Source organism: Sciurus carolinensis, chromosome 12 (assembly GCF_902686445.1).
Source record: "Sciurus carolinensis chromosome 12, mSciCar1.2, whole genome shotgun sequence".
Classification (NCBI taxonomy): Eukaryota; Metazoa; Chordata; class Mammalia; order Rodentia; family Sciuridae; genus Sciurus; species Sciurus carolinensis.
The window spans coordinates 56,432,405-56,460,163 of NC_062224.1; the positions used below are offsets into that span (position 1 = coordinate 56,432,405).

At 40.8% G+C, this 27,759-nt stretch overlaps 1 protein-coding gene across 4 annotated transcripts in view; it reads right to left on the reverse strand.

Annotated features, from left to right (window-relative positions):
* The window catches only part of Pld5 (phospholipase D family member 5), a 429,659-nt gene that overhangs the window by 82,287 nt on the left and 319,613 nt on the right, over window positions 1-27,759 (reverse strand). For all 4 annotated transcript variants that reach the window (XM_047521653.1, XM_047521654.1, XM_047521655.1 and 1 more), the window contains one exon: window positions 19,911-20,038. In XM_047521653.1, coding sequence (XP_047377609.1) covers window positions 19,911-20,038 — 128 coding nt within the window. The remainder of the gene's footprint in view (window positions 1-19,910; window positions 20,039-27,759) is intronic.

The window sequence follows — 27,759 nt, forward strand, 5'->3', positions numbered from 1 at the left end:
CTAATTTTAAGTCCTTTGGCTATAAGCCCAGGCCTGGGATAGCTGGATCAAGTGGTGGTTCCGTTCCAAGTTTTCTGAGGAATCTTCATACCACTTCCCATAGTTTTTGCACCAATTTGTAGTCCTACCGGAAATGTATGAGTGTACCTTTTTCCCCACATCCTCGCCAAAGTTTATTGTTGTTTGAATTCTTGATAATTGCAATTCTGACTGGAGTGAGATGAAATCTTAGAGTAGTTTTGATTTGCTTTTCTCTATTTGCTAAAGATGTTGAACATTTTTTCAAATATTTTTTGACCATCCATATTTCTTCTGCAAAGTGCCTGTTCAGTTCGTTTGCCCATTTATCGATTGGGTTATTTGTTTTTTTGGTGTTAACTTTTTTGATTTCTTTATATATCCTGGAGATTAATGCTCTGTCTGAGGTGCAGGTGGTAAAGATTTTCTCCCATTCTGTAGGTTCTCTATTCACTTTCTTGATTGTTTTCTTTGCTGTGAAGAAGCTTTTTAATTCGATACCATCTCATTTATTGATTCTTGATTTTGCTTCTTGTGCTTTAGGAGTCTTGTTGAGAAATTCAGTTCCTAAGCTGACATGATGGAGATTTGGGCCTACTTTTTCTTCTAGTAGGTGTGGAGTCTCTGATCTAAAGCCTAGGTCTTTGATCCACTTTGAGTTTTGTGCAGGGTGAGAGATAGTGGTTTAATTTTGTTTTGCTACATATGGATTTCCAGTTTTCCCAGCACCATTTGTTGAAGAGGTAGTAATAAAGGCTCCCTTTGCCTCCACAGGCTGTGGAAGGATCCGATAAATTAATGTGAAAGGCAGCATTTTGGAAATTAACTGTGGACAACTGGCAGGAAGGGTTATCCTTCTAAAGTCTTCACTGGGATATTTGCTGTAAAAGCATTTCACCTGATGAGGAGCTAATAAACTGTGTAACTACTTAGAAAAATTGTTTGAATACTGAACTAAAAAAGCTCCTCTATCCATCCACAGTGAGTACTGGCCTGAAAGATACAAGACCACTCTTCTCCATGTGTAATCTAGCTATCACAACAGCAGAGTGGATCACACAACTCTTTTGCTTTCCTTGTATCTCTGACCAAGGGGTTGGCCCTGGAAACACCTGGCCCCAAGGATAAGGCTTCTCACATATCTGTTTTCTGATGGGATGGACACTGGATGCTTGCAAGTTTCTAAGTGTGCACTGCCATCATTATTCTGGAGCCTCTAAGAACATACATTCTAGAATTTGGATCACGGTATCAAAAACCTGGGAGGCCAACTTGGGATTAACAATGAGGAAGATGTTTCTCATAAAAAGAGAAATTTAGGAATAAACTGCTCAGGTAGAAGTGAGCTTCCTTTCACTTGAAATGTACCAGCAGAGCATTGTTACTGGTGAGGCCTGCTGTCCAGGGGAGTTCTGCCTAAGTGTACCAAGGGGAGAGCTCCCCCAAATGAATTAATTTTCTTAGAAAATGTTCCCAGGCCTTACCTGTTCTTTAGTCTCTTCTGCTTTGGTGCTTATGTTTGAACGTATGAGCCACGTCTTTTCTTTCAAAGTCTTTCTCATTTTTTTCTTAGTACTGGGTGTGAACATCAAATGACACCAAAGAAACTGACAATGACAATTAAAAATAACTTGAAAATAAAAATATTAAAGGCTGCTTTAAATATGCATTTTCCATCTGTTTGAGAGACAATCTCCAAGACTGTATGGCAGGCAATTTCAGAGTTAGAGAAGGATCCAGGGCTGCTTTTCCTCCCTCTCTAGACCTACATGTCTCTATACATTTCATAGAGGATTTCATCTGGGACTGCTACACACTAGGGAGACCACAGAGACTTAGACAATCTGCTATCATCTCCTTTCCCAAGAAAAATGCCTCTGAGAAGATTACTAAATGTAATAAAGGGGGAAGCATTCGTCTTATTCCTACCTTATTCGTCTAACTCCTACCTTTGGCTCAAGGATTAAGTTTAGAAATAGATAAATATTCAAAGGCAGGAGTTAACCTATGTAACTCAAAGATGGTTAAAATGCAAGTGACCAAGATAAGGGGGCTGAGAGAGAAAAGGAGAAATGGAAATTTATCTTACATGAGGAGAGGCAGAATAAATAAATCAGAAACAAACTTTAAGGTAGAAAATAACATGCGATAGATTGTGAATATGATCTGAGCTAATTTATTATTATTTGTTTGGCAAAAGCCAAAAAAGATTAACTAGACTGAAGCAAGTGATTAAATTTCATTTGATCCCAGTATATATATATATATATATATATATATATATATATGAAGCCAGAAGGCAAATAAACCTTTGAATTTGTATTAAGAAACACATTAGGAATATTCTGTGCCTGTGTTTATATATGGTAAATGCATTATAAGAACTCCTGTGGAACCTTGTCCTTACTGACCTCTGTTGGTAAGTTACAGTGGGTCAGGAGAAGCGCCATGTGGGAGAAGTGCATAATCTCATATCTGTTTTGCAACTGATACCCAGTAGGTCAAAGCTTGGGTTAGCCTTACAGTGTGTGTTAGTAAGCTTCCTGTCAGTGTGACAAAATACCTAAGACACTCAATTTAAAAGGAAAAAAGATTTATTTTAGTTCACGATTTTAGAAGTTTCATTCTACGGTTACTTGGCCCCATTGCTTTTGGTTCTGTGGCAAGGAGGGGGGAATCTGCTCATCTTATGGCAAGTGGGAAGCAGAAGAGAGAGAGAAAGGGACTGGGGTTCCAATATCCTCTTCAAGGGCACTCCCCCACTCACCTAACTTTCTCCCACTAGGGCCCACCTCTCATAGGTTTCACCATCTCCCAATAGTGCCATCTGCTGGAGACCACGCCGCCAACACTTCAGCATTTGGGGGACATTTATCCAAACAAAACACTTCAGCATTTGGGGGACATTTATCCAAACAATAGCACAGAGGTATTAATTATTTAGGAGCTCAGGAGACTTTAATAATAAATTCCTAGCTACAGAATCAATACTCTAAAATTTCTCTTTGGCAAGTATAGTTCTATCATGGTATGACAGCACACACACACGTACACATACATATACACATACACAGTATGACAACACACACATATACATATACACCTGCATTCACATATACATACTAAATGTTTATAATACTATATATAATCAATTTCTCAAATTAAAATTAAATGAACTTTCAAATATAACTATGTTTAAATATGTATGTTCGCACTAAAGCAGTATGATCTTTCTAGATCCTCTTCTCCTCCTCCCCATCTATTTACTACTTTGGAGGTAATCACTGTTCTTATGGTTTAGATCTGGAATGTTCCCCAAAGGTTTACATGTTAAAGACTTGGTCCCCAGAGTAGCGATGTTCAGAGGTGGGGCTTTGGGGAAGTGATTGCATCATGAGGACTCCAACCTTATCAATGGACTAATCCACTGATGAATTCATAACTCAATGATGATGGTGGACTATGGGACCTAGTGTGAAGGGAGTAGGTCCTTGGGGGCTGTGCCCTTGGGGACTATATCTTGTCCCTGATCCCTTCCTCTTTCTCTTTCTGCTTCTTGGTTGCCCTGAGCTTTGCACATTTTCACCACCATGCCCTTCTGCCTTGATATCCTGGCTCACCTCAGGCTCAAGGCAATGGAGCCAGCTGACCATGGCCTCAAACCTTTGAAACCCTGAGCCAAAAGAAATCTTTCCTTCTGAGAAAGGCCTTTTGTCACAATGATAAAAAGGTCACTAACACAACCATGAACATGTTGGTATATATTTTTTAGTGCCTATTTGTATACATGCACACATGTATGCCTCTAACAAGTCATCACACTGTGTTAACAGAAATTAAATGACTTATACTCCTCTGAGGAGAAGGCCTGTGGGCTTCATGACACTCTGCCTCAGAGTCTGCAGCTTCTTTCAGGAGATGTGAGATGGTGAGGAACCTAAGGTTGAAGGCAGGTAATAAGTAAGCCTAGGGTGGCTTGGCCTATCCTTCCTCATAGTCACTGACGTAGTTCAGAAGCTCAATCTCACCCTGCTCCATTTCTTCAAGGGCTTCCTAAGTGGTTTCCTTATCCCAGTCTCAGTCCTTTCCATTATATTTCACCATAGCTGTCCATTTCCTGCCTAGACCCTTTCAAATACCTTCCATGGTCCATAGGCTAAGTCTGTGTTTTTCTGCATGACACCTGAGGCCCTAGACTCTGTCTTATCTCTCCACTCATGATTGACATTGCGGGCTGTAGTCACCCAGGCTACTGATGGCCTTCTCTCTGAATCAGTCAAACTTCGCTCTGTCTTTGTGCAAAGGAAAACCTTTCTTCACCCTGCTCCTCTCTACCAAGTCTTCAAGCTCAGGTATCCCCTCATCTAAGAAAGCATTCCTGATCCTCTTGTGGACCGAGCTAACTACATAGTTGTCACACTTCATTATAAATATTTATTCACTTGTTTATTTTTAGTATAATGTGAAAATAAATGGGCTTCTGCCCATTGCACCTTTAGTATTTTCAATAGCGCCTGGCACAAAATAAATGCTGAGCAAACCCCTGCTGAATGAATTAATGAATGAACAGATGAAAACAATAGGGAATTGACAATTAGTGGCAGGGAAGTGACAGCAGTTTGCAGCAGGTCAAGTATGTTTTAGAGAAGCTCCCTGCTGAAACCTCTTGGCAGACAGATGATAAATATTTGAATTTTGACACAAATTGACACAAATTTTGACTTTGTCCACAAATTTGGAAATAAAGATAAATTTACATTGGTGCCATGTGTAAATGGCATGGAAAGCTTTTTTTCAGCTTTCAATGTTCCAAACCTCTTACAGAACCATAGACGAACTGATTTTTGTAGTAGTGGTACTTCCCATATGGCCAGTCCTCCCCACTGAAACTGGCCTGTTTACCTGCTCTAAAATGCTTTTTTTTTTAAGCAAAATCTAGAACTCTTTAGGTTTGTGTATTAAATTAAACACACACACACACACACACATCCATGCATACATACTGTTTTCTAACGAGAGAGTTCATTGCTGTGCAGACTAAGTCTTCAAGCTGCCTTGTGAGTCATTCTCTGAAAGGTTTAAGCATGTTTCTTTTGTCCTGAACAAGAAGCACCAAGTGGATAGACTTCTTCCTTTATCTAAAGTGAAAGACACAGTCAGGCTGGAGACTAGCCCCAGTGTTGGCAGGGACACCTGTGGGCTAACTTATACTAATTTGGGAATCCTAGAATTGCTGTGTGGGTTTCATTGGTCAGTGTGTTTATTCCTGCCCCCCTGCACAGCTCTTACTTGACTGAGGTATCGTTATTTTTCTAACTTGTGACTTCTTATAGGCCACGAGTTTGGGAATTAATTAGACCTATAATGAGCCTAAGAATCAGGTCCTAAGAGGTGCTCCAATAAGTAAGAGGCAGTTGCTTTGGGGAATTCTGGCTGTGTAGGGCCTTTATTTGAATATTTTTCAGTTTTAGGTTAAATGGCTGTTAAAAGAAGACTCTTAAGTATACACTTTCTAGAACTGTGGGACTATGTGGGATGGTACTATATGTTCTAATTACTATATGTTCTAATTAGCCCATATGGCCAATTATTAAGAGAAATGGTGCGGCCCAGGCAAAATATATTGCATTAATCAGAAGTTTAAGTTCAAGTCCTAACTATGATGCTAACTGATGGAATAATTTCAGAATTTTTTCAGTTAGCCTCTTGTAGACTGCTGATGTATAAATAAGGATAATAAAGCCAGTCCTAGGTATCTCATATGGCTGCTGTGAAAACTGAATAAATCAATGTTCATGGGAGAAGTCTAAAAAGTAGAAAGCTCTTACTCAACACTATAAGCCTAATAGCATTGTATTCCTGTGTGTGGTTTATCTTAATCTTGCTTTATGGGGCTGTGGTTGTAGTTCAGTGGTAGAGTGTGTGTTTAGTATGCACAAGGTTCAGGGTTAATCCTAGCACCAAAAAAAAATAAATAAATTAAAATAAAAATAAAAAATCTGTATTATGAGGCATGATTTATCCCATAGAATTCTAAGGCTAAAATTCAGACCCACCATTTCTAGAATAAACATATGTAGCACCACAGGCAGTTCAGAAGGGGAAGGGTATTTTTAGATAGTTCTGAAGGTCTGAATATGGTACATTCAGCTTTGACGAAAACAACATGAATTAACTTAGTAGTCTGTGGGTGGGAGTTAAGAAGACCATGTTGAAACAGTGCAAGGCAACGGAGTTAATTTTCCATACCCAGTTTGCTAAGGGAATTAAAGCTTCAGAAAAGGTTTTTAAAAATATGACAGAATTGGTGTTGGTGAATTCAATAGTAAAGGACAGAAGTGACAGCTAATTATAATAATAGATGCTTGAGCTTGTTACACTTGAAGTATGCAGAATGACGTATGGTGTAAAGGCAGTATTCTTGCAAGTCATTGTATCAAGAACATACAATCCGATTTTTTTCCAATTAAAATATGAAAGCCAGGAAGTGGGAAAAATGGGGCCATAGAATTCACCTAAGTGAATCCTTGTTAATATAGTTTGTTAAAATAAATGCATTTCCTAGGTCTGATTGAGCCTTCAAAGAAACTCTGTTTCAACATTTTTAATAAACTTTTGTGAAAAGAAACAAAATCTTTACACATGTATTCAACAAGCTTTTCCAGTTGGTATTTTACCTAAGTATTATTTAAAAGACAAATAGAAACAGAAGCAAATACAAGCCTTCATGGTTTACAGTGAGATTTTCCTGTATTATTTTCATAATAACATTTTCTCAACCATTGTGAGGGCAATGTTAAAAATGTAATTACATTGGTGTGGACCAGCTTTTGGCAAAGGTCACTGATCTGTCATAAACCCAACATAAAGAGTGAGTGAGTGTGGCCAGGCTCCTGCATGTACCACATCTGTACGGTGCCTTAAGACTTAAGACAGGCAGAGATGTCCTGGATCCTTCCTGACATGTGCTAGCAGGTTGTGAACAATGCTGCTGCTGGTGGTAGCTCACATCTATTGAGCTTTTAGTGTGTAAGCTTTGATTAAGAAATTACAGTTACTTTAACTCTGGGCATCTTTTCCTGCCCTCAAGAATACACCCCGATAAAATGAATCATTTCTGGTCACTAAAACAGTCCCACCCATTGAATGCCAAAGGGTTAACCACCTGGGAACCAACTTCCTCATGAGTCTGGCCTGTTCAATGATAGACAGCTTTGGGGCTGGTAAATTCTTGTTTGCATTGGTGCAAATCCTTTCTCCTGTGATTTCCAGTCTTTAATTCCAGTTATCATATGTTGCTGCTTTAAGGCTCACCTGACAACTAAACACACTCTAGTTGTTAATTTGTGCATTCAGTGATAACATTTTTTTAAGCACCTTATATACTCAACACTGAGTATATAGGTGCTAGAATTTCGTGTAATTAACAGGTGACACCCTGTCTTGATTCTCGATATGGGTTCCCAGACATTTAGTAGGGATTCTAAAGCCAGTTTGTGGGGAGGCAGGAAATGAGGATGGGGGTTTTAAGAGAAGGGCATTGTTATATCCAGAGACTGAATATACAAATAGTCAGACCATATACAAAAAGAGAATTCTAAATGAATCAAAATGCAGTCTGTAAAAACAAAACAAAATAAACAAACAAAATCCATATATTACAAATAAATAAGGAAGAAAACAGGAAAAAAAAAATAGAATTCTGACCCACAACCTGCAGCAACCAGCCCTGAAAACCAACCTACCATCTACAGCAAATGTTCCAGGGAGTTGAACAATAACCCTTGAAGTAATCAGCCCAAATGGCCAGGACTTGCTTGATAATGACCAGTTAACTTCATTTTTGCCCCTGCTTCCAATTTAGGACCAACCAGAGAAAGCCAAATATGTTTCCTAGCCAATCACAAAGAATGCTCTGCTTCTAGTTAGAGCACATGCAAACTCTCCAACCAGAGCCCACTCTTGTCTTTTTTTCCAGCATGAAGCTTTCTTACTGCTTTGCTTTCTTTTGTTAGAGAAGGTAGCTACATAGACACAGCAAGGTAGGTGGGGGAAGGAAATTCAGGTTCTGCCCAAATGGCCAGATACACCGCCTTCTTAAGTCAGGCAGCTCCCTGTCAATCTGGAGAAAACAGCAATGGTCTATGCGGGAAAAATTCCCAACATGGCAAAATTGGTCAAGTTGCGCTAAGCCATGGTGGGAAACCACGGTAACCAAAAACATAATAAATGAGGGGGCAGCTTCCCAGTCCAAAAATAATATCTCTCCAGGTGGAAAATCCCAGGCCATCTTCTCTTTTGGAGGCAGCCCATTCCATGCACTTTGGAGCATACTTCCATTTCATTGAATGTACCCTTTATACCTTTTCTGCCTGTGTCTCTGGACTGAACTTTAGGGAAGACAAGAACCCAGAAACCCACTGCTGGGTAATAGTGATGTGGCAGTGTTTTGTTTTGTTTTCTGAAGTAGGGTCTTCCTATGTTGCTCAGCCTGGTCTCCCAACTCTGGGCTTAAGTGATCCTCACCATTCAGCCTCTGGAGAAGCTGGGAACACAGGCATGCACCACTGCTCCAGAGTCAAGTGTTTGGTTTTTGTGTGCTGGAGATGGAACCCAGGACCTCACACATACTAGATAAGGGCTCTACCACTGAGCCATGCCTCTAGCTTCCCTCTGCCTTCCTTTGAGTTTCTGCCAAACTCAAGTGGTGGTGGCTGATTCCCTTGCTAGAGTCCTTGCTTATTCTCATTTGCATGGTCTTCATTTATTTCCACACTCCTGTTCAATTTCCTCTTGTAAACATTGGTCTAATCACTCACTGAAATCCTATGCTTTGTTTTTAAATCTGTCTCCCAAATTTGTGTCACTTAGAAATTTGGTTAATAGTCATCTAGGTATTAGCATTGATAATAATCTTGAACAGCAGGTGTTAGATGTAGAATTCATTCTACACCTACCTCACCTACCTCACTGTACTGTTAACTGGGACAGTGTTTGTGAGCAAACCTAGGGAGATATATGAAATCTTTACCAAAGACAATAAATAAGCACAAGTGCTTCTGGCATCTCCCTGTTTATCGACCTAGGCAACTTACCAAGTTTCCTTGTCATCAGCTCAATGGCCAGTTTATTGATCAGGAACCAAGTTGCAGGTATGGTGCCAGCTGCATTTTAGAATCCTGTTCGGTCTCACTAACAATTGCATGAGGTCATTATCATTAGTACAGTTGTAGAGATGAACAAATGGAAACTCAAGGAGGTAAAATAACTTCCTTGGGTTATATAACTGCAAGGGTTACAACAAAATTTTTCAATTCTGACTCCAAACACTGTGCTATGCTGTCAAACAGCAAGCTTAGTAATGGGCAACAAAAGCAATGAGACTGGCAAAACAGCAAATCTAGATTCAGACTCTGTTTTCAAAAGTATGGTGCTGAGTAGAAGCAAAGTCCTCAATGAGGAGGCTACTTTTGAAGAATCATACCTGAATTCTGTACATATTTTAAGAGGGACATTTGGTTGTTTGTCTGCAGGACTGGTTTCAACCGAGAGGCACTCTGCCACTGCGCTACATCCCCCCACCATTGTGTTTTTTATTTTGAGACAGGATCTCAGCTAAGTTGTTCAGTCTGATCTCATATTTGTGATTCTTTTCCTTTAGCCTCTCCAGAGGAGAGGAAATTATGTGCCATCATGTCCAGCTTTAAGAGGAACTTTTACCAAACATGAAAGGGGGAAAAAGTCACCAGGATTGAGCCCTTGAGACATGTCCCATGAAGATATCAAAGGCTACCATGTCATTTAGAACATATTCAGGAAGTGGAGGTTGGAAGGACATAGGAGGAAATATTTCAGAAAAAAATAAATTGCACTTGGGAATAACCTAAATCTCTAAATCTCATTTTAGGAAGGGCAAGTAGAGAGGTCAAGTGGTTCTGTTATTACTTCGTATAATTGTATAAATTGAGACTACGACAGAAACTGGCTTTGTAAGGATGCTTCCCATGGGAGACCAGGAAAAAGGACTTCCTATTTATGCTTCTTTTGAGCAAGACTGTTTTCCACATTGCCACTTTAAAATTGTAGAAAATATGCATGACTTTGTTATAAAAATGCAGTTCGTTAGTACCTATATTATATGAAAAATAGGGACTTCCACCTCCTCATTTATTTAAAAATGCATATGCAAACAAAAATGACCTTTCTGAGAAGCACGGATAATCTTTTAAATCAATAGGGAGTATTAATCATTTGTTTTCCTTCATTACAGTGTCCTAAGGAATATTAATTATTCTCTGCTGTATTTGCGGTTGAATTACTTTGCTCCATTTTCATTCTGGTTCTGATAACTAGTTATGTGTGTCACCAATGCACCACTTCCCAAGGAGCTGAAGCATGTCTTTTGAAACTCATAAATTCTGAGAAAAACATCAGCTCAGGGTTAGCACCGAAGAGCAACGACAGCATGGGGTATACCACAGTGACATCCTGCCCACTGCCATGCACATGGGGTCTTCACAACTCCAACTTGGCCCTTTCTCTTTTAATTGAAATAAATGGGGACAAGAAGATGGAGTGGAAGACACTTTAAGTCTTGGTGCCCTTTCTCATGATTAAAGCCAGGTTACAACCTTAGCCTGCAGGGAGACCTGAAAGACGTGACAATGCTTGGTGAGGCAGAGGAACTGTGACTCACATCAGTGCCCCTCCATCAAATGAGCACTGCCAGACAGCTCTGATGAAATCAGTAGCTTTCAGTTCAAAGGCCTATCACGTTCAGGTACTTAAACTGGTAGATAAGAAGCATCCATATCAGTCAGTCTCTTTGCTGCTTCTCTAACAAACACAGGGGAACTACCCCTTCTGCTGACCTTCTCCATTTTCATTTGACAGTACGGTCCTTTTCCCAGGTACCCAGCCCCACTTTCCCATGTAACTGCCCCCTCTGGTTCCTTCCTCATGGCCCTTCAACTACGGTGACACATAGCTCTTCCAGGCCTCTCCCAACACATTTTTCTTTCAGTTCTTGTAGTCACCTCCTGTATTATTCAAGGATCTCCAGCAGAGAAACAGAACAAATGAGAGGTCCAGTCATCCCTCAGTATCCCTGGAGGACTGATTCCAAAACCCCATGGGATACCACACTCTTTAGGTACTCAAGTCCCTTTATACAATGCCATAATATTTGCTTATTTGTAATCCACACACATCTTACTGAGAGAGGAATTTGGAGATACAGAAAAATAAAGACACGCTGAGTCTCAAGAGTGAAGCACCCATGAACTACTGGAATGGTTCTCATCAATATTTGAAACTCAAAACAAGCAACTCCTTGGCCACTCCGTCCATGCCCTTAGCCCAGGTCCTTGGCCCTCCTTAGGGACTCACCTGAAAAAAGTAACATGATACAGGTAATACACAGCAGGGAAAACTGGTGCAAAATCTGGTAACTACGCTGGCTCCTCCTCCAGTCCTATCCGTAGCTATTCTCTCTCTATCAGTATGAATACCCCAGACCAATGGGCTGCTGTCTGTCCCTCTCCATGACCTGTATTCTCCTTTGAATGTGTACACCTTTCTTTTCTAAACAAATCTCTGTGTCACTATCAGCATAAGCTGAAATTCTTTTCCAACACCATATAAAGGACCCTACTTGTCCTGAGTTCCCCCTCTTCCCTGGGAACACCTCAGGACTCTATCCTGGAGAGATTCCTTCTCCAGTGACACTACTGTATATATTAAATCATCTCTAGTTTACTCACACCAGTGTACTGTAAATCCTATGCAAGCAATTGTTACACGGTATTATTCAGGAAATAATGACAAGAAAAAATATGTATGGGATCAATATAGATGTGATTTCTTTAATGAATATTTTTGATCTGAGGTTGGATGAATGGTGGATGGGAAATCCCTGTGGTTACTGAGGGAAGACTATATACAGGGTAAGTGACCTGGCAGCTCCCTACCCACCACCTCAGTGTTCCCATCAGTGAACTGGGAGATGTTGGTTTAGACCAGCATTTGTGTAAATAAGCAGACAAGGAACACCTGATCCATGAAATCAATTATGAAAAGTGTTTCATGGTCAGCCAGCTTGGAGGAGTGCTGTATGCTCTCCACTCTCTGAGAGATTCACAAGGCACATTAGCATATTAAAGGCCTGGGACTCCCACAGTGAAGAAATCCATTTAAATTAAACCCATAGTTTCTCAATTTTTGCCAGCACAGAATCTTTTTCTCAGGCAATGACCATGACATCTAGCTCACTGAAAAAGCATTTCACATAACACTCCTTGGAAAACACCACACTGGTTATTTTCTGATGTAATTTTCAGTTCCAAGATGAAATGTTTCAACGATTCCAGATACGGAGCTGATCCTGGGCAGCTGAATTCACCACCCCCCACCTGAATTACAGTGGAAGGTCTGGTCAGGTTGCTGAGTTTATGTATCGTGCCCCCTGGGTTGCAATCAAGTATACATGATGTAATCATCAGTATCTTATAGCTCCCAAATGCCTGTGCCCCCCCCACCCGAGCTGATCTGTTTTCATACCTTCCTTTTAATTCTTTTCACATAAAGGTTGGCTAAGATTAAAATGTGCTCACATTCACAGACTGTAAGTAGGCCTATTCTTGTTTTAATTATATTAAAGTACACCATTTAAAAATTTCCCATCTCTGGAGGTGCTGATTTTAGTGATCAAGGAACCTATATAATCCCACCTTTGACTCCAGGTAATGGTTTATCTAAGAGAGCTTATTTGGAAAAATTGCAAATGTAACTTTTTCTAAAAACGTGATTTTCTTATTTTCCATCCCAGCTTCTCCTATTTCAGCTTCCCACCTCCAGAGCCCTGCGGGGTTTGAGGACTGCTGCGCACTTTCTTTTCAGTTTCACACGCTGGTTGTCTTTTGTTTGCTTGTATTTTTTTGTTTCCTCTATGGCACTTTCACAGATGCAGACCCCTGGCTGGGAAGCCTGTGGTGGGGTTCTCTTTCTTCCCACAGCACTTTCTGTGGCTTAGAATTCTAAGGGAGCCCCTGATCCATCCATCGGAGGTGAGGAACACAGGAGCAAACACACTCGGACCCTCGTCTTGACATTGGACCCACAGATGTAGGGGGTTTGGAGTATTGAGCAAGAGTAGGTGTCCCTGGGTGGCCCCACCCTCATCATCATCATGGTCTGCAGTGGGAAAGAGGGGAACGAGAGGAGGGTTTCTTCATCACGTGTGTTAATTTTTCTTAAAGAAAAGGATGACGGTGGGGAGAATCTCTAACTAAGCATTACAGAAAGATCATGAAAGAAAATAATTTCACTTAAACCTAATTTATTTTTAAAAATTAGTGACGGTCAAATAAGAATGAGGGATTTATTGCTAAAGGACCAGGGTCTGAATTCTCGCTTTGCCACTTTCTGAAAGGTGACCTCGGGTAACTTACTTACCTAGGTCTCACCTTCTTTCTTTGTATTATTAAGTGTTAATAGTATTATTTATAAGAAAGGATTATTGTGAAAATTGAATGAGTTCAGACTCTTTGCATGTTTAGAAGAATGTTTAACACGGAGAATGCCCACAAAAAACTGAAGCTGTTGTCATTAGTTTTATGGTTCTTCTACTTACCGTAGACTTAAGGCAATAGTTGACAGCAATCACCATAGATTTCACTGAAAAACCTCAGAAAACATAAAGCTGATGGCACAGACTGAATTTGAAACTTGGAAGATGTATTAAAATCATTCATGTAATTAGCCTCATATACAACTTTGATAAAATTAAAATCTGACCTAATATATGGGTCCTTCTGAGCAAAGTTTTATGTCACACTGATAGAGAGAGAAAAAAATCCCACATAGTCAAGTACAGTTGAAAGAAACACTAAGATAGACAATACAGTATATAATATAATCCCAAACTGTGAGCTTTGGGGAAAGAGTAGACAGAAAGGAGACAGTATTTGTGCACAGGTGTGCCGAGAAAGGAATGCTGATTAGAAAGAAGTCCTGAGTAGGTTGGCAGTTGACATACATAAACAGGGAAGGTGACGGGATGTCAAGTGTTCATGTAGAAGAGTTTAAACCTGCCTGCTCCCCAATTTAGTCCTCTTCACCACCTCCATCAAAGAATATAGTCTCTTATGGGAGGAAAATGGAAAAGATTGCTATGAGAGTAAAAGTGAGATTTATTTTAGTTTTTGAGAGCTTGGTGTAGCAGCAGAAAAAACGAGAAAACAGTAACTTTGGGTTGATTGATATCTGAGTCCCAAATTGCTAGAAATTAAACAAAAGATGCAGACTTTGTTGATTTAACTGTCAATCTAACAATATGAGAATCATGTCCAAATGCTTAATTCCTGCGAATGTTTGAAAATGCTTTATTATTTTGCAGGAAGAAAAAAAAAGCAGAAATGGGATTTGTTTGGTTGTTATTTTTCCAATATTATCTTTCTTAGCAAGGTAAATACAACAACTATCTTTAGATTATTATGGCAAGTGAAAAAATATTTATAAAGTTATTAGCACAGTGCCTGTCACATAAATAGTAGTCTTTGGAAAATATTTCTTTCACTTGCCTTGTCCCAATTCCCTGACATCCAAGAAGTTTAACCTGCCATTAAATTTACAACCAATAGAAGAACACAGACTTCCGCAAAAGAAGTTCATATGGGAAAGCCCATATGGCTTGAAATTACTGATGGCTAAAACATTTCCCATCAATATTTACTTTTAATTCAAATGCTTCACCTACCTTCTTTTTAAGAGGAGTTTGGAAGTACTCACTATTTTTTTCATGGTTTTCCTATCTGTGAATTTACTTATGGTGGGTTATAAGATAAATTTATTTTTTAATCCCTATGTTATATTTACTCTATACTTAAGAAATATCATGTTAATCCATTTAGGTTTTTTAAAGTATAGCTTTGTTGGTATTTTCAAGTTGAAGGAGAAAACCTAAAAATATCTGTTTATTCTCTCTGGAGATTGGACCCAGGGACATTTTACCATCAAGCCACACCCCAACCCTTCTTTTAATTTTTAATTTTTTATTTTGAGGGAGGGTCTTGTCAAGTTGCCAAAGCAGGCCTGGAACTTGCAATCCTCCTGCCTTAGCTTCCCGAATAACTGGTATTGCAGGTGTGCCTCACTGTACCCTATTTATTGTCCCTAATTAAATGACTTAGAAGCAGAGAACAAATAAACTACATGACTAGGTCGGAGTGACATCTCTTCTAGACATAGCTACAGAGACCAACTCCATGCAGTGACATAAGGTAGAGTTTGCAAATCTGATTCCTCCTAAAAATGTCATTAAATGAATCATTAGAAGCTGACAGGTCCTTAAGAAAGAGCTGAAGTGATTGTGAAACAGAAATTGCTTATGTGTGCCCAATTTGCACTGACTCAGGGACAACTCTGGTCTTCTCTATAATAGGAAGGGACTCTAGCTACTGCTTGGGAATGTGTAAATAATGAAGGATCATCAGACAACTTTAATTCTTCATTAGATAAGAGGAAATAATTTTCAGGTTATCCTTACTCTGAATTTACTATGTTAAAAGTGGGGAAAATTTCACATTTCATGATGATGATCCATCTCAACAGGAATAATATTCTAATGACTACATAGATGCAGAATGAACATTTTAAAGATCAGCTTACTTTTGGCAAAACAAAGAACAGTAAGCCAAAACAAAGACAAAGTAATAATTTTCAAGCAAAGAAATCAACACTTTCCTACATGTCTGTTAGTCTAAGAAAGGGAGTAGAAGAACACAAAGGTAGTTCCTTTAAGAACAAGATAATGTGTTCTAAAACTTTGGGGGAAAATGTCAGTAAGCCTTAGTCATTCAAATAGAAATCACAAATCTTTAGACCCTATCAATCAATAACAGTGAATGACAAAACAAATAAAATTTGGTGGTGGGAAAGTAGATTTTCTAAAAATAAACCAGATAATCCTCAAACTATTTGGAATTTAAAAATCACTTAGCAGTAGAATTTACATATAATCACTATTGCTATAGAACCAAGTTTTGTATTGATTATACGCTATCCAACTGAAAATTACTGGGCAAATGTTTATTGTAAGTACAAAAAATAAAAGATGAACTGAGACATTGCCATAAGTTAGTTTCCTCTAAGTACTCTAAATTAAAGAGGTTTTATATGCTATTGCCTTATTTCTTGTTTCTGAGGTAAGCCAATGTTGTTATAATCAATATTTTTATATGTGTGTTTATAAGGCCACTAAACATGAAACATACAGAATCAAAATTAGTGTTTTCATCTCAAAATTACTTGGAAAAGCAGACTTAAAAGTTTCAAAGTTGAAACTCAGTTCTGGGCTCAAGTCTACTTATCTATGAAATGGAGACAACAACAGTATTTACCTCATAGGATAACTGTGAGGTTTAAAACAAATATTCATTTAAATAGTGTTATGGTTTAGATGCGAGGTATCCCCCAAAAGCTCACATGTGAGACAATGCAGGAAGGTTCAGAGGAGAAGTGATTGGGATAAAAGAGTCTTAATCCAATCAGTGAATTAATCCCACCTGGGATTAATTGAAGTGGTAGGGTGTGGCTGGAGGAGGTGGGAATTGGGGCATGGCTATGGGGGACTCCACTCTGGATAGTGCAGTCTCTCTTCTCTCTCTCTCTCTCTCTCTTTCTCTCTGCGTCCGATGATGTGAGCTGCTTCCCTCTGCCACACTCTTCTGCTAAGATGTTCTGCCTCACCTCAAGACCTGAGGAATGGAGCTGGCCTTCTATGGACTAAAACCATGATCCTTCAAATAAGCTCTTCCTCCTCTATAATTGTGCTGGTTGGGTCCTTTTAGTCACAGCAGCAAAATAGCTAAAACAGAAATTGGTATCAAGAGAGGGGCCATTGCTATGAGTAACCTAACCATGTGTTTCAGAAGATTTTGGAGGTTTTCGGAATTGATGGGAGGAATTTTGTAATGTATAGCAGAGAAATCTGGAAATGGTTTAGATTGTTGTAAGCAGAGATTAATGGTGGATTCTGGTACAAGCTCAGAAGACCAGAAAGGTGATAGGATCTTGATTAGTGAAGACAAAGCTCAAGAGGGTTCAGACAAGGAGGACTCTATTGGAATTTGGAGTAGAGGCCTTTCGTTTTATGTTCTGGCTGAGAAGTTGTCTGCATTTTGTCCTTGTCCTGAGACTTTCTATGAGGCTGATTTTAGAAGTGATGGACTTCTTAATCTGGTAGAAGAAATGTCTAGGCAGCATAGCATTCAGGAAGTGGCATGGATATTGCTGGTGGCTTTTAGCCAAATTTATTTTGATAATCAGCAGCAGAAGGTAGAGCAGAAAGATTTGGAAAAAGTGAACTTGAAAGGTTGGAGTAGGGCTAATAAGGAAGTTGAAGTTGTTAAAGACACTACAGAAATGCTAAAGACTTTGCCTAGAAATAATAAGAAAGATAACTTGAGGGCTTCTCAGGAGCTGGCAAGACCAATCCCACCTCAAGCTCAAGGGAGTAAAGGTGAAAATTCTCTTGAGATGAGATCAGTAGGGCACCCTTCTTGTACCACAGGGCCTACAAAGGTTTTTGAACATGCTTAGCCTCCCAGACACTCAGAGGCTGCTGCAGCCTGCGTCCGGGAGGCTTAGTTACTGCTTGAGATGACAGCAAAACCTTGGGGCCAACCATGCGGCGCTGGTTCTGAAGACATGCAGGATGCTGGAGTTAGGGGCTCATGGAAGCTTCTATCAAGATTTCAAAGGAAGGCCTGGGAGGCCAGGCAAGGTGCAGCAGGCACCCCCTGAGAAGTCAAAGTGTGAAGAGTTTGAGAGGTAGCCAAAGCCGCAGTGGAAACCCCTGAGATTAAGAAATGCCAGTAACATGGGACATTGTTCTAAGAAAGCTGCAGGAAACAAGCAGAGACAAGCCAATAGAAAGGCCTCTTGGGCTGCAACAACCAAGGCCACAGGGGCAGGGCTATACAAGCCCTTTGGAGAGGACAACATGCCATGAGCTCCTGATGCCAAACACAGAACTACAGAATCTATTTGCCCAGCTGGATTGGTCTTGTTTTGGTTCCATCCCTTCTTTCTATACCCCTATTTTTGTAAATGGAAATGTTTACTCAGTACCTCCGTATGTTGGATATTTGTAAATTGCTTTTAATTTTATACATGCTCACAATACAAGATTGCCTTGAACCTCAGAGAAGATTTTGGACTTGAACTTCGAGCAATCTCGGAGTTTTTGAGACTGTGGGGATTTGTGGAAATAGACAAAATGTATTTTGCATTGTGAGATGGTTGTGAGCTTTTAGGGACCAGGGGTGGAATGTTATGGTTTGGATGTGAGGTGTCCCCCAAAAGCTCACATGAGATAATGCAGGAAGGTTTGGAGGAGAAATGATTGGGTTGTAAGAGTCTTAACCCAATCAGTGAATTAATCCCACATGGGAGAATTGGAGTGTGGCTATGGGGTATATACTTTATATCTGGAGACTTTCTCTCTCTTGCTTCTTCCTGATGATGTGAGCTGCTTCCTTCTGCCACACTCTTCTGCCAAGATGTTCTGCCTCACCTCAAGACCTGAGGAATGGAGCCGGCCTTCTAAGGACTAAAACCATGAGCCTTCAAATAAACTCTTCCTCCTTTATAATTGTGTGGGGTGGGTTCTTTTAGTCACAGCAGTGAAATAGCTGACTAAAACAAATAGCTTCCAATAGCATATGGTATTTAGTATATGCTAGTTATTGCTACCATTATTGTTACTATTATTTTGAATTACTCTTATTCAGGATCATTTTTAAAAATCTATACATGGCTTCTCCTAATTTTCTGAGAAAACATAAGCAATGTTTTCTCAATTTTTGATGATGTCTTTATTCAAAAGAAACATGAATTTTCTCATTTAAATAGTTAAGTACATAAAATTAACAATACAAATGTGATGTTGCCCTTATCAGACTTATACAATGTGATGCCCTCTTTCTCCACAGTTAGGGACCTATCTGAGCCCAAATATTTTCTTTCCCATAAGAGATCAAGTAAAGTACAGGGCAATTCACTTGGTGAATTCAGGGATCTTAATGTCAAAAGAGATCAGCTATGCTGGATGGGGAGCATAGGGCTCTGTACTATGCAAAGTTGATTAGTGTCCTCCTAAGCACCCAGTGACCAGGCACTTCCTGCTGCAGTTGACCAATGGAAAGATGGCAATTTTCTAAACCTCTATGTATTGTGTCTAGCAAATGTAAATATACGAAAATTATAAGATGGTCTAAGTGTATTTTTAAGACATTTGAAGTTAATCATTTGCAAAGAGTAAAAGGATAACGTCTTCATCTTCAGACTCGTTAAAGGAATAACTGAAATGATTACTATCCCAAAACTTAATATCCCATGCTGAATTTATATGTTTTTCTCTATCTCATGGCTTATGTGAGATCATCTTGAAGATTCAGGTTTGGGATATATACATTACATACCAACCAGCTTTGAAGAATCCAGGAGAGAGTAGGATCCGAACTGCAAAAGCACTGAAGCAATGGCAATTATTTTGTATTTTCCTTTCCTTTCATTTTAGTTTTTGGTAAAAAGATTTTGACAAGGAAAGGTTCATCATTCCACAGTAAACAAAGGTGAACCTCTTAAAATGGCACAAGATAAAAATAATAAATGCTGGTGCCTGGGGGTCTCGCTCAGTGGTGGAGTATGTGCTTCGTGGGCACGAGGCCCTGAGTTAGAACCCCAGCACTGCAAAAAGTGAAAATAAAAATAAAGAACGCTCTACGTTTTCATTCCCTCAACTTCTGCAGAGATGGCTGAGTGAGTGCCTTATCGAGGTAGAAGTTTTGATGTTGACAGAATTTTGAGTTTAGACAATGTGGGAAGATTACCTGTCCCAGGGATCGCCAGTCCAAACCCGCGCTGCCAATGTAAACATGCTGTTTGTCCACAATCCAGAAGGAGGACTGCAGTCGGCCCTTGTTGTAGGCAGTCATGTTCATGTAGGTCACCTCGGCTCCTAGGAGTTCAAGGAGACGCTGGTTAGCCTTTGTTTCAACTGTTCTGTACTGCCAATCAGTCAATGACCTGCAGCAATATTCATAGTCTGCCCTTTAACACAATTGAGACTCAGGGAAACCAGCAAAGGCCCTCAAGGTGCTACTTTGTTCCCAAAAAAGAAGACTCCAAAAGAACTAAAACAGAACAAAATAGGTTTTTCCTACATATTCGCAGGGGAGGTTCTACACAGTGACAAGACAATGGCCTCTCAAGTCACCCAGATCTCTTTGAAAATCCTGTTCCAACACTTACCATCTGGAAGGTGAGATAAATGGACAAATCATTCTTTTTCCTTTTGGAGTAATTTAATGGAATTTTGCAATAAACAAAAGGATCAGACTTATTCGGTACTATGAATCTTCCCAACAAGAAATTGGCCTTGTTACGCTTTCTATACATTATTTCACCCTTCTTGCTTTTTCACTTGCCTTTACTTTTTCATTTCCTCCTTCATTATTTAGTTAGGTTTTGGTCTCTTTTTGACCTTTCTTTATCTAATCATTCTTAATCTGAGCAATGATTATTCAAGCCTTTACTAAAATGCAATCTTGGACAGTTTAATCACTTAGATGACCATTAAAACCAAAAACACCTCCCAAGAACTGAATTTGACCAACAGTGTTTTAATCCGAATGTGGTAGGCTTCACCGCGAAGTCTTAAAGTATTGCTATCTCAAATGCATTGAAAACCTCTCAAAAGAAGCATGAGTCCATTCATTACCAGGCCATTTAAATACATTTCTGCTAAAGGTCCATTCTCTTTAAAAGAACTGACCTATATGCATATATTTAATGAACTAAACTGTTTGTGGACAGTCAGTATTAATGGAGAGAATGTATTCCTGTAGCACACCTCACTGTCAGAATCTTCATTGCGAGGAGTACATAACATTGTATGCCTAAGGATATCAGAAAAGCAGGAGAGTGATTAATACCATGAATTTAACCTCTAATTCTTGGGAAAATGTAACTCTGGGAACCTTGTGGCAAGAGAATTGAAAGAGAGACTGTGGAGCTAGGGTAAGATCTGAGAGGCTAGCAGCACCCAGGCAGATTTTGTTTGAGGGTGGGGTAGTTTCTTCATTCTAGAAACAATGGGAACATGTTCCTCAGCTTCCAGCCATTCTGGTATAGGAACACCCAAGGAGGAGTGTTAGACGCCAGGTGAGAAACCATTGGGTACAGCAAAATTTGAATGTCCAAAGCAAGAGGTTGCCATGGCTATTATAGCGAGACCTGAATCTTCATGGAGGTGCACAGGCCCTAGAGGCATAGCTGCTCTCTGGAGACCATCTTAGTTTCCTAGGGATGCCATGACAGAGCACTACAAATTGGGTGACTTAAAACAGTAGATGCATAGTTCTGAAAGTTAGCAGTCCAAAGTTGGGCAGGGGTAGTACTGAGTGATAGAGTGCATGCTTCACAAGCGTGAGGTCCAGAGTTCAACCCCAGCACCACACGAACAAAACAAACAAGACACAGATATTCGAAGTCAAGGTGTTGGCTGGGCCATGCTTCCTCTTTTGAGAATCCTTCCTTATGTCTTCCTAGTTCTTGTGGCTGTCAATCTTTGGCGCTCCTTGGCTTGAAGTGGCAGCACTTCAATCTCTGCTCTCCAGTCACATGGAACCCTCTCCTGTGTCTGTGTTCTCTTATGAAGACACTAGTCATGTTGGATTTAGGCCCAGCACACTATAGTATAATCTCATCTTGACTAATTTATACCTGCAACAAATGTATTTCCAACTAAGGTCACATACTGAGCTACTGAAGGGTTAGGTATTCAACATATCTTTGTGTGTGTGTGTGTGTGTGTGTGTGTGTGTATGTGTGTGTGTGTGTGAGAGAGAGAGAGAGAGAGAGAGAGAGAGAGAGAGAGAGAGAGAGAGAGAATGCGGGGGGGGGGGGGCAAAATTCAACTTCATCTGACCACATTTTTCAATAGCAATAAACTGGTCAGCATTGAAAGAAGGACCTTTTTGAGTTTCTGCAAAGAAAAGAAAGAAGGTGACCTTGGTGCTTACCCCCAGATTCCAGCTTCAGCACATGACTCTAATCAAGGCCTTATTCTGCCTAGAAACAATTTGAACCCTCTATGACATTGGCTGGTCTTTACCTCTTGGCCTGGGCTTTGCCTCTGAAACTTGGACCCATGACCTGTTGCTTCCTTGCCTGGGAGTCTTTATTAGTTCTTAGAGTCCCCATCTATTCCCAGGAGATCCCTTGCAACCCCTCCCCACTGGCTCTCCAAGGAAGCACTGAGCTTATCTGAAAGGTCCACTGGGACCTACATTTTGACCTCTCCATCCCATACTGCATATATATTTCCCTAAAATTACCATGTTACCATAGTACTTCACCTTGTATTTTAGCCCAAAGAATCTGATTTAGGAGACCCTGGGTCTTATGTGACTTTTCATCTTGAGCCTATATAGCTCCCTATTGAGAGCTAAAATTATTTTACAAAGAAACAGTGGCCTTCCTTTGGAAAATCTTTATTGAATAACATATACCAGAATGTTATGCTATGTGAAATTAGGGATAAAAGGTCTAAAATGACTGATTGAAATTCAGGCATACTAAAATGTTATCTCAGTTCATTTGGGCTGCTATAACAAAATGCCATAAGCTGGGTAAGTTATAAACAACACAAAATTATTTCTCACAGTTCTAGAGGATGTGAAGTCCAAGTTCAAGGAACTGGCAGATTGGGTGTCTGATGAGACCCCACCTTCTGGTTCATAGATGGTGCCTTCTCACTGTGTCCCCACATGGGGGAAGAAGCAGGGGGTTGTTCTGGAGTCTCTCATAGGGGCACAAATCCCTTTCTTGGGGACTCTACTCTCATAACCTAACCACCTCTGAAAGGCCCCACCTTCTAACATTATCACCTTGGTGGTTAGGATTTCAACATACAGATTGTGGATGGACACAGACATTCAGTTGACAGCAGTGTCATCTTGGACACAGTCAAGATGTGCTCTAATTCCTGCTGTTCAGAGAGGAAGAGGGCACCAAGTATGTGAGAGATCCACAAGGGGAGTCTCCATCACTGTATGAGGGAATCCCTAGTGAAGGCCAGGAGCACGAGAGGCAGTAACTGTTCAGTGTTCTGCGCAGGGGCGGAGACAACTGCATAAAAGCCAGCAGAACTCTGTGTAGAGACCAAGCTATATGTAATCACAGTAACTCCCACACACTGAACAACTCCATGTGCCTAGTACCAAGAGAGCCTTGTTACAATGATTCTAGATGGCCTATCTTATTCCCCTATTTTAATATACACTCAGGTACTGTATAAAGATGTTCCTGTCAAGGACCAACTGCCCAGTGATATTGTAGCCATCTTAGTTTTTGTAAGGACACTATGTTGCTTACACAACAATAAAAATGACTGAATGACACAACTTTCAGAACACAGACCTGTCATTAAGACACCCATGTTATATAATAAACTACTATGGCAACAACAGGTGTTGGCGAGGATGTGGGGAAAAAGGTACACTCATACGTTGCTGGTGGGGCTGCAAATTAGTGCAGCCACTCTGGAAAGCAGTATGGAGATTCCTTAGAAAACTTGGAATGGACCCACCATTTGACCCAGCTATCCCCCTCCTTGGCCTATACCCAAAGGACTTAAAATGTTCAAAGCTGCTCAATTCACAATAGCCAGACTGTGGAACCAACCTAGATGTCCTTCAACTGATGAATGGAAAAGAAACTGTGGTATATATACATACAATGGAATATTACTCAGCCATAAAGAATAATAAAATTATGGCATTTGCAGGCAAATGGATGAAATTGGATAATATCATGCTAAGTGAGATAAGCCAATCTCAAAAATCCAAAGGACAAATGATCTCCCTGATCATGGATGATGACACATAGTGGGGGGTGGGAAGGATGTAAGAATGGAGGAAAGAGGTATTGTATAGAGGGAAAAGAGGGGTGGGGAGTGGTAGGGGGGGAAATAACAGAATGAATCAAACACTATTATCCTATGTAAAAGTATGATTACACAAATGGTATGCCTTTACTTCATGTACAGAGAAACAGTATGTATCCCATTTGTGTACAACAAAAATAAATTTAAGAAATAATTACTATGTTATGTGGTACAAGAAAAACTACTGAAAATATTTAATGACATATCTAGAAATATCATTTCCCCATTAAGAATTATCTATTTGTTTTTCTAACTATCTTTCATTTATCTTGGAAAACACATGCTTTTATCTTAATTTGTAACTGGACAGATATTCATTTCATCATACCCAGTGTTTACCTGAGTTTATCACAAGCATATTAGTTAATCTTTCACTTAAAGGAATTTATATCTATGTACACGTTCAGATTTTTTTGTTGATTGATTTAAAATTTTTTCTTATCCTGGTGGTTTACATATTTATTAGAAACAGTTAAAATCCAATCTTTTCTGAGCATAAAATATATTTAATTATGAAATGTCATTAATATATTACTTTTTGCAGTAGTAGTACTATGCACATACATTTATATTAAGTTGTTCCTTTAAATAGAAATCTTAGACTTTTAAGATTATATATTTAAATCTAGCTTGATTCAAATAAACACACTTTATTACAACTTTAAAAGTAATTAAGCTTGATTAAATAATTTTCAGGGGTTGGGGTTGTGGCTCAGTGGTAGAGTGCTTCCCTAGCATGGGTGAGGCAAAGGGATTTGCATCCTCAGCACCACATACAAATAAATAAACAAAGGCATTGTGTTAATCTACAACTAAGAGGTGTGTGTGTGTGTGTGTGTGTGTGTGTGTGTACATACATATATAAGTGATTTTCATTTTTACAGACTTAATTTTTAGCAAGAAAAAAATATTGTGCAAGTTCCTCTGTGTGCATCATGACTCACAGGGCAAAGACTGCAGTTTATCACTGAGAGATGTGTACATTACAGCCACATGCTGCATCAGAACTATTGCTGACAGCTGTGCATGACTGTTGCTGTTGAGTTCAGATCTCTGCAGCTCCTCCTTGTTTAGCTTGACATCCTACTTGTTTCACTGATGATCAATAGTAACTATTAGCAAGAATGCTTTTCAATGCCAAAAGTGATAAATGAAGAGCATGTCCCTGTTTCTACAACTGCATTATAAAATATTTGTAAAGATATTTGGGCAGTCCTAATTAAATTTAGACAAATAGACAAAAAAACCAAAGTTCAGAACTCTGAAGTGTAAAGCTACAAATGCCGACCTAATGGTGTGAACAGAAAGTTCCTAAGTGGTTACATGAATCAGGGTAAAGAGGTCTGGGTAATCCCCAGGTTCTGCTTGTGAAGGCAAAGATTAAAGTTCCTGAAATTCCAAATTACTCATTACAACTCCTTTGAGCTTTAAATGCTTGGTTGAAATTTAATAAAGAATGCTCCGGTCTTTCGAGGGGTTGTTTCTTTACTCATTGTGGTTTGGATCTGGAATATTTCCCACAGGCCTATGTGTTGAAGGATTGCTCCCCAGTGCAGCAGGGTGGGGCTCTTGGGAAGTGACTGGATCATGAGGGCTTTCACCTCACCAGTGGATGAATCCTTTGAGGGATTCCTAGCTAAATGAAGGTGGTGGAAATGATACAAGGCAGAACTTAATTGGAACTTAGTCCTTGGGAACTATATATTGTCCACATCCCTTCCTCCCTCCCTCTGCTTTCCAGTCACCATGAGATGAGCAGCTCTGCTCCACCACACCCTCTCCACCATGACGCTCTACCTTACCACAGTCCCATAGTCCCAATGGAGCCAGTTGACCATGGACTAAAACCTCTGAAACCATGAACCAAAACAAATCTGCTCCTCTAAGTTGTTTATGTCAGGTATTTTAGTTAAAGTGATGAAAAGCTGACTAATGCATAAGTTATTCTTATGGCATTAACCAAAACACTGTATAAGTAGAAAGTATGCTTCCTTGAAATCTAACAAAAATAAGAAAATATAAACTAAAACATTATTCATTAGTTATTTAAAGGAAAAATTATACTGCCACAATGAATTAGAAATTAATTAATGTTAATACAATGGAGAACCAAGTTGACTATACATACACATAAAACTTCCCAACATCACAATTGCTTACCATAGATGTATCCCATCTCACTTGGCAGAGGCAGATTTTAGGGCTCCTCAACATTCTTCATGGGTAATGCAGGTGTGGATGATATTACATGGGTGGGGTTCAAGGTCATCCCCAATCTATTACAGTTCAGATCTATAGAGGTCATCCTTTGGTCTGTATTTGATTTTTAAGACAGTGTGGGGGCGGGCCAAGATGGCGGACTAGAGGGCGGCTGCATTTCATGCTGCTCCAGGACGCAAGATTCAAAAGAGGAGATAGTGAGAGACTTGGGACCAACTCAAAGCTGCCGGGTGAGTCTCTCCTGTTGGGGAGGCGTCCCGGATGGGGCGGTAGCCCCAGAACGCAGGGAATTTGTGAAGTGGAGTTGCTCGGCGAGATGCCCCTCCCCCCGCTGGAGCAGTAAACTCGGACAACCGGGATCATCGTAGAGGAGGTGGCTCAGCATAGCGCTTGGACTCAAGCAGCCGCTGGGACTCCGGGCGGCTGCCTGGGGAGGAGCTGCGTGGCGAGCTGTTAGGACCCAGAACAACCGATTCTGAACACCGGGGGGTTGTCTGGAGGAAGAGGAGGAGCATGGCAGGACGCTTGGTCTAGGAGTGACTGCATCAGAGCCGCGGGCGGTTGCCAGAGGAGGAGCTGCGTGGTGAACTGTTTGAACTCAGAGCGAGCGCTCCTGAGTGCCGGGAGGTTGCCCGGAGGAGGAGGAGGAGCGCGGCGTGTTGCTTGACCTGGGAGTGACTGCATCAGAGCCGCGGGCGGTTGCCAGAGGAGGAGCTGCGTGACGAGCTGTTTGAACTCGGAGCAGCTGCTCCAGAACACTGGTGGCCTGCCTGGAGGAGGAGAGCGGTGGGACGCTTAGTCTGGGAGTGACTGCATCAGAACCACAGGCGGTTGCCAGAGGAGGAGGCGAGTGGTGAGTTGATTGGACTAAAAGCGACCGCTCCTGAACACCGGTGGCCTGCCTGGAGGAGGAGCGTGGTGAGTCACCTGGTCTCGGAGCCACCGCTCCTGAACACCCGGGGGGCTACCCCAAGGAGGAGGAGGAGGAACAGGGCGGGTCACTTGGACTTGGAGTGACTGCCTAGGGCTACGGGTGGTTGGCGGGAGGAGGAGACCCGAAGTGAGTTGTTTGGACTCCTAGTGACTGCGTCGGAAACCGGGCGGCTGTCCGGAGGAGGAGGTGTGTGGCGGGTCTCTGTGTCTCGGAGCTATTGTACGGGGCTCCAGGTGGTGGCTCAGGGGAGGGGCTGCATAGCCAGGCGATTGGTGCAGAGCAGGGTCCCAGGAGCTAGGTGGCTTCTTGCTGGAAGAGCCACACAGAGACACGCCTAGGGGCGGAGCGAAGTTTCCAGGGCGGCGGGCAGATTCTCTGGGAGAGGCAGCCTAAGGAGACTCGCCTGTGAAGGGTGAGGCTCCCAGGCCCAGGACGTAGGTCCGGGCCCCTGGGATCGTTGCAGAGGAAGACAGCCCAGCCCAGGAGGTAGTTGTAGATTGAGGGGAACCTCTAGGAGGGCAACTGACCAGCGAGACGTCCCCACCGAGTGACTCTTCCCGGCCGGGGGAGGTTTTCC